At 49.1% G+C, this 12,711-nt stretch overlaps 1 protein-coding gene across 2 annotated transcripts in view; it reads left to right on the forward strand.

Moving 5' to 3' along the window:
• Positions 1-12,711, forward strand: part of LOC144614272 (integrin beta-3) — a 55,403-nt gene that overhangs the window by 13,375 nt on the left and 29,317 nt on the right. For both annotated transcript variants that reach the window (XM_078437039.2, XM_078437040.2), the window contains exons 2-3: positions 4,253-4,338; positions 11,843-12,038. In XM_078437039.2, the coding sequence (XP_078293165.1) occupies positions 4,253-4,338; positions 11,843-12,038 (282 nt within the window). The remainder of the gene's footprint in view (positions 1-4,252; positions 4,339-11,842; positions 12,039-12,711) is intronic.

Genomic DNA, 12,711 nt, shown 5'->3' on the forward strand with positions numbered 1-12,711 from the left:
GTTCAGGAGGAAGGGGTGGTCTCAGAGCTGAAGCTCATTGAATCAGCGTGGCCCAGGCGCAGAAACTTCTGATGAGTCAGTCACTTTTAGCCACGGTGATCCGGGGAACCTGCCTTTGGTGGTAGGTCTTGGTGGGGGGTATTGTGGGGGGAATCACTGGTTCTCATGAAATCAACCTATGATTCACTAAGAGAGGAAAGGGGAACGGGCTCTCATGACTCCCCGGGCATGACTTCCTAAAGAACAGATCCCAGCGGCTTGTCTCATCCTCTGGGGTCATGGGCTGCCCATTCACCGGGAGGGGGCCTGCTGTTATTTATTTCCCATCTGGCAAGGCTTTCTATTGTGGCTACGAGAGTCAAGGGCTCCTAGGCAAATACATGCTAATTTAAGAGTGAATGGGTGGAAAAATGGATAGCCTGGGGAGAGTTTTCAAAAATAATTGGAGGTGCCCACACCTCCCATGGTCCTCTTCTCTAGTCTCACTCTTCCCGAGGTCTCCCCCTGCCTCTTCCCCCCAACCCCAGTGAAAACCGATGGCATTTATGTCTGGAATTACCCCCCTCGATGCTGATTCCCATGGAAACTTTGAGGAGGGAGACAGAGACCTAAAACATTTTGAGCTATGCTTCCAGTAAGGCAGTAAAGGTGGGGGGGGGGGGGCGGCGGGGGGTGTGTGCTCACATCTGGCCAGGGAAAGAGCCACCACGAGCTGAGACATGGCCAGGCAGTCCTCGCAAGGGGAGGCCTCCTGGTTGCCTCGTGGATTCTGAACTGTGAGGTCCTCTGAGGCCAGCAGCTCCTGGCTACCTTCCTTCCATTATAGACAATGCGTGGCTGAGGGCTGCCCCAACTCAGAGGTGGCCTTGGTAGCTCAGGGCCAGGCCGGGAGCCACTGCTGTGATTCCCACGACACGGTCCTCGCGCTCGCTCGGTGAGAGTGTCAGTCAAGTCAGAGCCTGGGGCCCAGAGGTTCCTCATGGGCTGGTAGCGGCACCCCACTTGGGGAACTGTGGATTTGGGAAAAGCCTTTGAAAGTTAGACTCGAGCTCTGAGGAAGTCTGGGGCTTCCGGGATTCCACATGTGATGCTGGTGTTTTTAGGAGAACAGTGGAAGTTTAAATTGTCACAGGCACTGTTTCAATGCATTTGCATGTTTTATAATGGAACTCAATGCATAATTTGGAGACGTGAGCTCGGTTGCTTAAAAACACAAAATATAACTGATCCAGGCCAGTGCCTTTCAATGTGTTCCACTGTATATCTATGGAGCATCTCCTGTGAGCAAGGATTGGAGCTGGATGGGGCTGGTTGGGGCTGGACGGGGCTGGATGGGACTGGATGGGGCTGGACGGGGCAAGCCTCAAGAGGCTTATTAAAATCTATTGGGTGGCAGTGTTGTTAAGATAGATAGATGAACAATTGTAACGTTAGGAGTTACGAGTGAAGAAACAGGCTAAGAGGAGATGCATACTCTCCCAAGGCCACGTTAGCAGTGGTGACTCAACGAGGACCGCAGTCCACTGATTGCACGCTTCCCTCTTCTGTTAGCTCCCTCCACCCCCTGGTGAGGCCCTGAGATGGATATCGGTAAAACGTAATTTTTTAAAGAGGTAAAAGTACGTTACCATACAAGTGTAACACGCACATGTGCCAAAGATTTTATTCAGCTTAATTAATGAGGGAGTCAGGTTAAGTCAAAAGAAAATTCAGGGAAGGGAGGGGCGCCTGGCTGGCTCAGGGCATAGGACATGCGACTATTGATCTCAGGGTTGTAAGTTCAAACCCCACGTTGGGTGGAGAGATTAATTAAAAATAATTTAAAACAATCTTTAGAAAATTCAGGGAAGGGAGATTTATAGTTGGTAGTTGAAAGGAACGCTGAAATCAGTTACCTAATATTTTCAAAATTGGTTAAAGGCAATAAAACCAGACAGAAATCATTTGCATCGCTGTTGGATAAGAACCATATACACTGTTATTATCAAGAATCATTTCTTTTTGTTTGTTTATTTTTATTTATTTTGGGAAAGATACAGAGAGCAAGCAGGGGAGGGGCAGAAAGAGAAGGAGACAGAATCCTAAGCAGGCTCCATGCTGTCAGCGCAGTGCCCCGTGCGGGGCTTGAACTCACAAACCATGAGATCGTGACCTGAGCTGAAATCAAGAGTCAGACACTTAACTGACTGAGCTACCCGGGCACCCCAAGAATCATTTCTATTGTTACTGGTTTTCTACAAGTTAACCTCTACTTTTATAGAGTTCTAAAATGTCCTAATCAATAGAAGTCAAACAAAGGTATGCACTCCTAGAAAATCAGATAATCCCTAAGTATGGTGGGTCTACTTGTCAACACTGGATACAACAGATAAAAATGGATAATTTTTCTTGACAATATTCTGTGTGTGTGTGTGTGTGTGTGTGTGTGTGTGTGTGTGTGTATGTGTGTGTATACACACATTTTCTGGGTATGTTTTGTCTAGGTGTTGGAAGGGAGTTCACACACGTTATAATAAAATAGACTTGAGACTTGCAGCTTGATAGGAAGTTTTGGGGGCATTGGGAAAACAATCTTTTTTTGATCAGGCTGATTTCCCTAAAAATAGATTTGCTGGTCTTACCAGCCGGGAGCAAAGGGACTACTTTAGGAAATTGGATGAAGGACCTGGGTCATGGAGAGGAATGTATCTTCCTCAGTATGTTCCTTACATTGGAAAAAGCCTTCCTGGGGACCACTGCGGAAGGGAGGAGGTTTACCTGGCTGAGCCCAGAAAGGCTGAACTAGGGGAAGCAGGGAGGATGAGAGCTTCCGCCCAAGCCAATGCCTGCGGTTTGCTTCCTGGCTAGGCTTCTCTGGGTTATTTCGATCTCTGTGGTGGCCTCTGCTCTTCCCCCTCCCTCCCCACACCCCAGGCTTTTCTCTGTCCCATGACAATGTGAAAACTGTTCACATTCGAATGGCCTTTTGTCATGTGCTGAGTGCTTCTCCTTCACCTCCCTGAATTCTTTGCACAAATCCTGTGAGGTGGGTGTTACCATTTCATAAAGGTTAACTGAGCAGCTCAGTTAGTCCTGGTACAGCTAGTAAAAGGAGCATTCAGAATTCAAATACAGCGGTGCCTGGGTTGCTCAGTCGGTTAAGTGTCCGACTCTTGATTTCGGCTCAGGTCATGATCTCGTGGTTCATGGGTTCAAGCCCCACATCGGGCTCTGCTCTGACAGCTCTGACATCGGGCTCTCCCTGCTTGGGTTTCTCTCTCTCCCTTTCTCTTTGCCCCTCCCCTGCTGTCTGTCTCTCTCTCTCTTTCAAGATAAATACATAAAAACTTTTTTTATACGTTTGTTTGTTTGTTTGTTTATTTATTTATTTTGAAGGAGAGTGAGAGAGACAGAGCACAAGCGCGGGAGGGGTGGAGAGAGAGGGAGACACAGAATCCAAAGCAGGCTCCAGGCTCTGAGCTGTCAGCACAGAGCCTGATTCAGGGCTCGAACCCACAGAGTGGGAGATCACGACCTGAGCTGAAGTCGGATGCTCAGCCGACTGAGCCACCCAGGTGCCCCTGAATATGAAAACTTAAAAATTAAAAAATAATTCAAATACAGGCCTTCCAACTCCAATTCCTGCTCTTCCAGCTTATCTCACTCAGCCTTTTCTGACATTTCTGGCATTCTCCCTGGACCATTCTACACCCTGACACCTTGATATATGTATTGGGAGTCTTGAGAGGGCTTCAGAAGATTTGCTTTGTCCTGGAAGGCCAGTGGAACACTGCCTGGCAGTGACCCCCACCACTGCCCCCCACCATATTTAGGCTGTGTGTTAATGTTAGTGCATCAGGGCCTGGGATCCCCACATAGTGGCTGTGAATCCGTCGCACGAATAATTGGAGAGAGGGCACACTGCATTGCTCTGGGCCTCAGATTTTCCTGTGCACAATGTGGGTGTCAAACCAGTTGTTAATGAAAGCCTTTCCATCTGTTATGATCTGACACTGTGGGTCCATCTTGCTCCAAAGCTTGTCATCACTGGGGCCTCATCAGTGAGGGTGGCGGTGAGTTTCTCCTGACCTTTCTCGTTCTCTTTCCTCCTTACGAAACAGCCTGTGTTTGGTGAAGGTCTATGGTATGGTCAGACCTGCTGTGTGCATCTGAGAGCTATACATCTGAGCATTTGGGGAAGTTGGGAAGGATGGGGCAGGCCAGTTACCCTGTCAGGCCAAGTCGGTTGCTAACGCCTTTGTCTCCTTTGCAGTGTCCAACATCTGTACCACACGAGGCATCCACTCCTGCCAGGAGTGTCTGGCTGTGAGTCCTGCGTGTGCCTGGTGCTCAGATGAGGTAAGGAGAGGACATCTGACCTTCCTTCTTAACCCAGGCTTCGCTGCTTTTGTGCAGGAATGGACCCATAGGGTTATCTCCTCCCTGCTAAATACACAAGCCCCCGTGTCCCTTCTGAGCAGAACTAGAAGGAAGCCTTCAAATTGGTAGATGTCAACGTGAGCTGTCATGGGGTTGTTGCCGGGAACGCCGTCCAGACTCTGCGGTGTGACCCCCAGCACGAGCCAATGTGGTTAGGCTCCTGGCGTCACTGTAGCCATTGTCTCCCTTTGCCACACTTTGATTGCTTTTTTGTTGGGGTGGAGCACCCCGGGAAAGCAGGGTATCAAAAAGAGAGGCAGCAGAGGGTTATTGGTATAGAGGGGATGCTGGCATACAAACATCCTAGAGTTTTTAAAAGACCGGTAAAAGAAGAATCTTACACTTAACATGGCAGGGGTGGGGGACGTTCAGTCAGAAGATCTTTTCTCTTCCCTTTTCCTCTGTGATGTCTGGACCCCCGCAGCTTTACCTGCTCCTCTCTCTCTTATTTTCCTCCTTCCTTCCCTCGCTTAGGTGTCAATGAGGGAAGGCGCTGGGCCCATTTGGTGAGGATACGAGGGTGACAGGAAAGGGTTAGCTGTGTCTAGGCAGAGGGTTTGTTGTGTCTGGGGCCCTAGGGAATGAGTGTGTCTGAGGGAATGGCTATGTTTGTGGCTGGGACGGGAATTTGGAGCTGGTGAGAGCTGGGGGGTGAGTGTGGCTGGAGGGAGTCCAGTGATTACAGACTGAGACTGAGTCATTGGCCTGGCCCCCGGCAGGTGTTTACCTGAACTCCTGGCCTGGCTGCTTCCCCACTACCTGAGGCGCCCTCTCTGTCACCACAGCACCTCTCTGCCCTCTGCAGTTTTCTGACTGCTCTAACCCAGCCTCCTCGTCCCTTTGCTTCTCTTCCTGATCTGCTGAGTTTCCTAAAAAGGCAACCTCCCTGGCAGGCTGGTGGGGGTGTGGGGAGAGAGAGTGGGAGCTGGGAGGCTGTGTTTATCCTTAGACAGGAGGACTGCCAGAGCTGCGGGGGCCAGCCCAACACACTACTTTGCCTCTGTACAGTTCAGCACAGGAACTGCTTCCAGAGGCAGCTGCCCAACATCTGGGCCACGTTGACTTCATTTAGCAAACGAAACATTCCCTGGGGCTGGGAGGGAGAGGTGGGGAGGGGGCGGGTGAATCCATCCTCCCTCCCCCCACCCCCATAGGTTCTCCACCCCTCTGGGCTGAGCTGGCTGCTCCAGTGTGATGGGGCCTCCTCCCTTGTCCTTTGCCATGTCCTCCTTCCCTTGGTTGCCATCATAATATCACTCAGCCGCTCTTGTAAGGAAGTTGGAATTCTGCAACAGAAGAAGGGAGAGCTGGATGGGGCGGATGCCTCCTTCCTGGATTGGATGGCCTGAAGCTGGCTGGAGCAGATGGGTAGCCAGGGGAGAAGCCCTAGTGTCACTCAAAGGATGCTCCCATCCCCTTTCCCTCCTTTTCAACCCAAAGTGAGAGAAAATGCAGGCAACTGTGGCCAAGAGGCATCTGGGGAAAAAGAAAACATATTCTTGGAGTGTCCGTCACCCCTTTTGCTCTGCATAAGGACATGCCCTGTAGCTGAGGTATGTTGAGGCCGAACCAGACAAAGCCCGTAGGTCATGTGACCAGATTTTGGAAATGCAAGTGCAGAATATTTATGGATGACCGTGGTGAATTTTGTCTCCTGGGGCAGACCAGGGGAGGATGGGGGGAGCGGGAAGGTGAGGGTAGGATCAAAGCGTAAGGTAGGACCTGCCTAGGAATGGTGGTGGTGGGGGGGGGGGGATGGGGTGAGTCAGAGAGGAAATGAGTGTATCAAGGACCAAAGAAAACTAATGAGTAGAAGTAGAAGGTCCAATAAGATATTCTCTGGGAGAATGGAATATAAACAGGAAAGTGGGGGAGGCCAAGGGGTTAGAGAATGACTACAACTATCTCTGAGAAAGGGGGAGGAGGGGAGGAGAGATAGCGGAGGAGCCCAGTATGAGGCAAAGTGTGTCAGCCAGGGAGGAGTGGGGGGGTGGGAATCCCAGCCTGTAACCTGAACATGACTGCTGGTGGTGGTTGTTTTTTTGTTTTTTTGTTTTTTTTTGTCCGAGGGCTTCCCCTACACAGGCCAAGTTTAACTGCTGAAAGTGTCTTGGCTGTCGGCTTAAAAACCCAGAAGTGAACCATCTGGGCCATTTTGTATGTGACTTGTTGAATAATTGACCCTAGAGGGCCCTCTGCCTCTGCCTCCCTTACCTTAGCCATTGCAGGAAGGGTTGGCAGTGCCTGGAAAAACAACTGGTTGGGCTCAGCTTTCCCTTGGTCCTAGAGGACAGCAGCTCTGGGTGTGTATCACAAGTGTTTGGCCGGGTAATAGGAAAACATAGCCAAAGTGGATGAGTGCAGTTTTGGGTCCATCTGCACAGGGTGTGTTCCTGGAGGATTGGATACTGATACGGGTGGGGGCGGTGTACTGTCTCTGGGATGTGAATGTAACAAAGAGGCCAAGCTCCCCCAGAGATTCAACTCATGGTCTCGGCCTCCGTGGCGCCATGTTGGAATCTAGAACCTTCCAAACTTGCCTCGCTGTAAGAACCACCTGGGGTGCTTTTTAAATATCAAGGTTCCCCGGATGGATCCTGGACCTTTTGCACCAGCATGGGTTCTTATAGTAGCAAGTTTGGCAAATACTCCTGATCAAAGGGGCTGATCACTGGGGTCATGGTCGGTGGAGGTGGAGTTAAGGCAGCCAGCTAAAATTCAAGAACACCCAGTAAAATTAGAATTAAATAACAAATAATTTTTAATGTAAGTATGTCCCAGATATTTGCTACATTTGGCAACTCTAAGTAGAGGGGAGGTACTAGAAATTCTTCTGTAGTCCTGAGTTTGCATCAGAAGGTGGACCAGCTGACACTCAGCCTGACAACCGAGGATGAAAGAAGAGGAATGGGTTTGGGTTTAGCTAAGTAGAAGACTCCAGTAGAGGTGACTTATTTTCTTCTCTGCATCTATCGGGGAAAGGTTTGAGGCTACTATTGAATTCTTTTTCAGTCGCATTATAATTTTGTTCTCACTTCTCTGCTGCTTTTTCTTTCTAGTTTTCTTTTAATCTGGAGGGTAAATGTTCATCTTGAGAGTTTTGCTAAATGTGTTATTGTAAAAATAAAAGGTATAATATTGAAAGTGTTCCCCTTCCCATAAACAATGGGGTATGGATACCAATAATCATAAACTAAAGTGCTTTTCTTTTCCTCTCCTTCTTTCTGTCCCTTCCACACTTTTGTCACTGTATGGTCAAGCGATTTCTTGTCCTCACTGGATGTCAATCAAGAAAACAATGTTAATTTATTTGGGTTGGAGGCATTTGGTAGAAAAGAGTCACCCTCTTTTTTTTTTTTTTTTAACTTTATTTGAGAGAGAGAAAGAGAGCGAGAGAGACATTGTGCGTAGGGGAGGGGTAGGGAGCGAGAAAATCCCAAGCAAGCTCTGCTCTGCCAACGCAGAGCCTGACGTGGGGCTTAAACTCGTGAAACTATGAGATCATGATCTGAGCCAGAGCCGAGAGTTGGATGCTTAACCAACTGAGCCGCCCAGGTGCCCCCCAAACAGTCACCTTCTATTTGCATTTATTGGTTTATATCATATCAAAAGAGTTTGAGTATATTTGACTTCTGTTGAGATTTTTCATATTTTGAAAGCATTTCGTGCTCACAGTCTTATTTTATCCCCTGACCAAGCCTGTGAGAGAGGTAGGATAATAAGAGTTATTCATGCTGTACTTTTGCAGTTTCCAAATCAGGATGAATGGAGAATAGGACTAATAGCATGCATCAGTCTCCCAGGAGAGGGAGGGGATTCAGCTCACACAGCATGTGGGCTGGAACCTCCCACCCCTGTGCTCAGGATCTTCCCCTGGGTCTTGGTTATTTCTGTCCTTTTTGTGTCACATCCGGTATCACCAGGAACTGGAACTTTAACCTTCGTCCTCCCTCCTTTCAGTTTTTTTCTCTGAGTAACCTAGAGACGTTCCTTCTACCTTCCTAATCTGGGTTATTAAGAAAGGGAATGTTGCCCAAGTGTGTTGAGGTCACCACCTTGGTATCCTCCCGGGACAGGAGGCTCTCTGGGAGAGCGTGGCTGAAGGGCCCGCCTGTTATATTCCTGACCTCTGATGTCAGTGACCGCAGAAGGAGGGAGGGAGACAGTTTTTGTTTGTCAGTGTTTCTATTTCTAAGGAAATTCATAACAAACCATAAGGACTATCAGCAGGGCTTAGTACTTCAAACCTTCTCATAATAAGCACTGTCATATTGGGAAATGGGCACTCAAGAAACCCCGCCTTCAAGGGTGTAGCTTAAAGACCCACGAAGGCCTTGCTGCTCTCCTTCAGTTCCCTGGTCTCCCCTTTGCTCTCTCCTTTGGCAAATGTCTTAGTACTGGAAAGGGTCAGCTCCTCCGTGCATCTTGGTCTCTCCAGTCATTGCCTTTTTTGGAAGGTTTTCTCCCTGGGGCTTTGTGGGTAGCTGGGCTCAGAGATAAGGTAGGGAGCACTGTGAGCAGGAAGATGTTTCCTGGGGGAGAGGGGTTGGGAGAGATGTGCAGGGGCAGCCAGAGAAGATTGGGCACAAAAACTCCAAGTGCCCCTAAGTTCACTCCGCCATCTGTCCTTGGCCAGGGCTGGGAGCGGAGAGGACATTTTCATCTATCCCAGAGATTTGGAGGATCTGTGATGTCCCCGTTGGAATCTTTTGGGCCAAGAAGGTTAAGTCCTTTGCACTGTTTCCCACTGCTGATGTCATTTAATCACCTCATACTCACGAAGCTGAGAGGGAAAGAAGGAAGCTGCCAACTTCCAGAAGCTTTTTCCACTTTTTGCCTGGGCCAGGATGGTCCTCATTCCGTTTCTCTTAGTCTATTCAGGCAGCTATAACAAAAATACCATAGGGGGCCTGGGTGGCTCAGTCGGTTAAGCGTCCCTTGGTTTTGGCTCAGGTCATGATCTCACGGTTTGTGAGATCGAGCCCTGCATCAGGGCTCTCTCTCTCTTTCTCTGCTCCTCTGCCCCCCACCCCATGCTAACTCTTTCTTTCTCTCTCGAAATAAATAAATAAACTTAAAATACCACAGGCTGGATGGCTTGAGAACATTTATTTCCCATAATTCTGGAGGCTGAGAAGTCCAAGATCAAGGTACCAGCAAATTTTGTGTCATAGTGGCTGTCTTTTTGCTATGACATGGCAGAAGGGGCCAGGGAGCTCTCTGGGACCTTTTTTCTTAAAAAAAATTTTTTTTAATGTTTTATTTATTTTTGAGAGAGAGAGAGAGTGTGTGTGGGGCACAGAGAGAGGGAGACACAGAATCCGAAGCAGGCTCTAGGCTCTGAGCTGTCAGCACAGAGCCCGACACGGGGCTCGAACTCACGAACCGTGAGACCATGACCTGAGCCGAAGTCAGATGCTTAACTGACAGAGCCACCCAGGTGCCCCATGGGGCCTTTTTTCTAAGGGTACTACTCCCATCATGAGGGCTCCACCTCAAGACCTAATCACCTCTCAAGGCCCAACCTCCTAATACCTTGGGGGTTAGGGTTTAACATGTGAGTTCTGGGGGGGATACAGGCATTCAGTCTATAGCATTATTGGTTTCATGTTTCCCTCCACATGGGGAAGACTTTCAGTCTATCAGGCAAGGGCTGGGCATGAGAGGGAGAGAGACTTCAAGCATCAGGAGGAGTTTTAGGCTACAGAGTCCTGATTTTTTGAGTATGGATGGTTCCTTGTGGCCACATCCCTCCCTTGGCAATATGGCTACTAGTCACCTGCAGGGGCTAAGGAGGCAGAACATTATCTATCCTTCCCACACCAGCCACATCCCCATCCTGCATTCTGTTCCCTACCCGGGCCTTCTCATGTGTGACTCTTCCCAGGACCGTCGCTTCCACACTCCTGTTTCTCTGCCTTGTTCCTCACTCTATACAGAATTTAATACAAACTATCACTTTAAGAGGATAATTACAGTCAGATAATCTAGTTAGACCTCTCTTCTGCCATTCTTAGCTCTGTAACTTTGGGCAAGTTACTTAACTTCTCCAAGCCTTAGATGTCTTTCCTGCAAGATCGGGTTCCTCATTTGTGAAGCCTCCGGGCCTCAGGTTTTTCACTTAGAAAATAACAACAGTTCCAGCACGAGGGAACTGTAACCAGAGCTGTGTCCACATAAAGTGCGTGTCGCTGTGCGGGATATGCGGTGAGTTCTCAGTAAATGTTAACACCAGTTTTTCTGGGATATTGGTGCGGGCTGTTCAGCTGACTTCTGGAAATGGTTGTGAGAGGGAGTGGGTAGGGATGGGGGTGAGGATCGAGGGCCTGAAGGCCTAAATATTGTGAAATAGGTCCAGGGAAGGGCTTTCCGGCTTTCCGGCCAGTTCTCCCAACCTGGCAAGGAGCCCTCCTGGATCTGTGCCCACATTTAGTGCTGGCTAAATGTGCTGGACGTCAGAGCAGGAAGGAACTGAAAACACCATGTCACCTGACCCCCTCGTCCCACAGGTGAGGAAACTGAGGCTCAAAGGCGTGAAATGACTTATCTGGGGTCACGTGCTCATTAGTGGTAGACCTAGCATTGAGCCTGTTTCCTGATTTCTTTCCAGTGCAGCATGCCCCCCACTCAGTACTCCAGTGTAGACACACACAGAGCTTCCAAGGGCTGTGGGATATACGCCAGGGTTTTTGGAAGGGCGCTCAATGCCCTGTGTCCAGGGTAAGGGAGGAAGCTTAAAGTGATAGGGGAGGCTCTGGTCAGTGCCTGGCATCATGGGATTCGCCCCAGCTTGTGGAGTTTATTTATAACCGACTTATCCAGGAACTATTTATAGAGCATCTCATAACAATAGCTACCTTTTATTGAGCACTTATCCTCAGGCAGGCACTATACTCTGTGTTTCACGTGCATTGTCTTATTTAGTCCTGCATAACATCCCTGTGTGGGGCGCTATTATTATCTTCACATGACAGCTGAGGAATCGAGGCATGGAGAGCTTCCGTGACTCGCCCTCGGAGCCAGCTAGTAAGAGGCAGTGCTGAAGAGTCTCTGCCAGTCTACTCCTGTGCTCTGTACTTTATTTAATACATTGATGGTTGAGATCCTCTACATTGATTTCTGGGACTCACGTGCGGGTTGCATTTCTGTTTGAAAACTGCTGGTCTAGCAGGCATCCTACTCTACTGGCCCTCTTCCTAGCTATCAATCCACCAACAGGCGCTCACCCAGCATTTCCGGTACCTCAATTTTCCCCTTCTGTACAATGGGCTCTCTTAGGAGGGACCACCCGAGTTCATTTATGCTGGTTTAGCTCCGGAGTGCTGGGTAAACTCTAGGCTGTTGGGAGTTGGCAAAGCCTGGAGGACGCAGAGAGCCACATGGCTCTGACCACAGGGCCTCACCTTGGGCTCTTGTCTTACAGGCCCTCCCTCTGGGCTCGCCCCGCTGTAACCTGAAAGAGAATCTGCTGAAGGATGACTGTGCGTTGGAGTCCATCGAGTTCCCCGTCAGTGAGGCCCGCATCTTAGAGGCCAGGCCCCTCAGCGACAAGGGCTCTGGAGACAGCTCCCAGATTACTCAAGTCAGCCCCCAGAGGATTGCGCTCCGGCTCCGGCCAGGTAGGGATGGGGCTCTTTCTGGGGAGAGATCCCGGACAGATGGGCACAGGGTACAAGGTGGAGGCCTGAACCTTGGGGATGTAGCTCACAATGGAAATGGGGTGGGAAGAGAAGGATGTTGGGGGTGGTATGGGCAGGAGAACAGAAGAAAATGAAAGGTATTGGGACTTCAAATCAGAAAGATCTGAGTTTGAATCTTGACTGCCCCATATATTAGCTATCTGACCTTGCGCAAGTTACTTAACTCTTCTAAGATAGTAGGAACTGGAAAAAATGTTTATTTCTTCTTTTCCCAATGCTTGTCTTACCTAACTTATAGCTTTGTGTTGAGGCTCCGATGAGATACAAAATGAGAAAGTAATCTGTAATTGTAAGCCCCCTTTCCAGGTAAGATTAGGGCAAAGGCATGGCAGCAGATAAAATAGGGGCAGGAGACTTTCGGGGGACAAGGATTAGGCTGAGACAGGCTTTTTGAAGCATTGATTTAGACTCTCCAATTACATCAAGAAGAATTTTACCAAATACCCTCTTCATGCAAGGCATGTGTTAGGTGCTAGGGGGTTCAGAGGAGGGTGGGACATAGTTCGTGCCTTTTACAGAGTTGAAAGTGTTGTGACTGCCAAAACCTCTGTGACCCTTGGGACCTAGAGGGTTAGACAGATGGGCATTTAGA

Source organism: Panthera onca (assembly GCF_046562875.1).
Source record: "Panthera onca isolate mPanOnc1 chromosome E1 unlocalized genomic scaffold, mPanOnc1 haplotype 2 h2.Chr16_ul_2, whole genome shotgun sequence".
Classification (NCBI taxonomy): Eukaryota; Metazoa; Chordata; class Mammalia; order Carnivora; family Felidae; genus Panthera; species Panthera onca.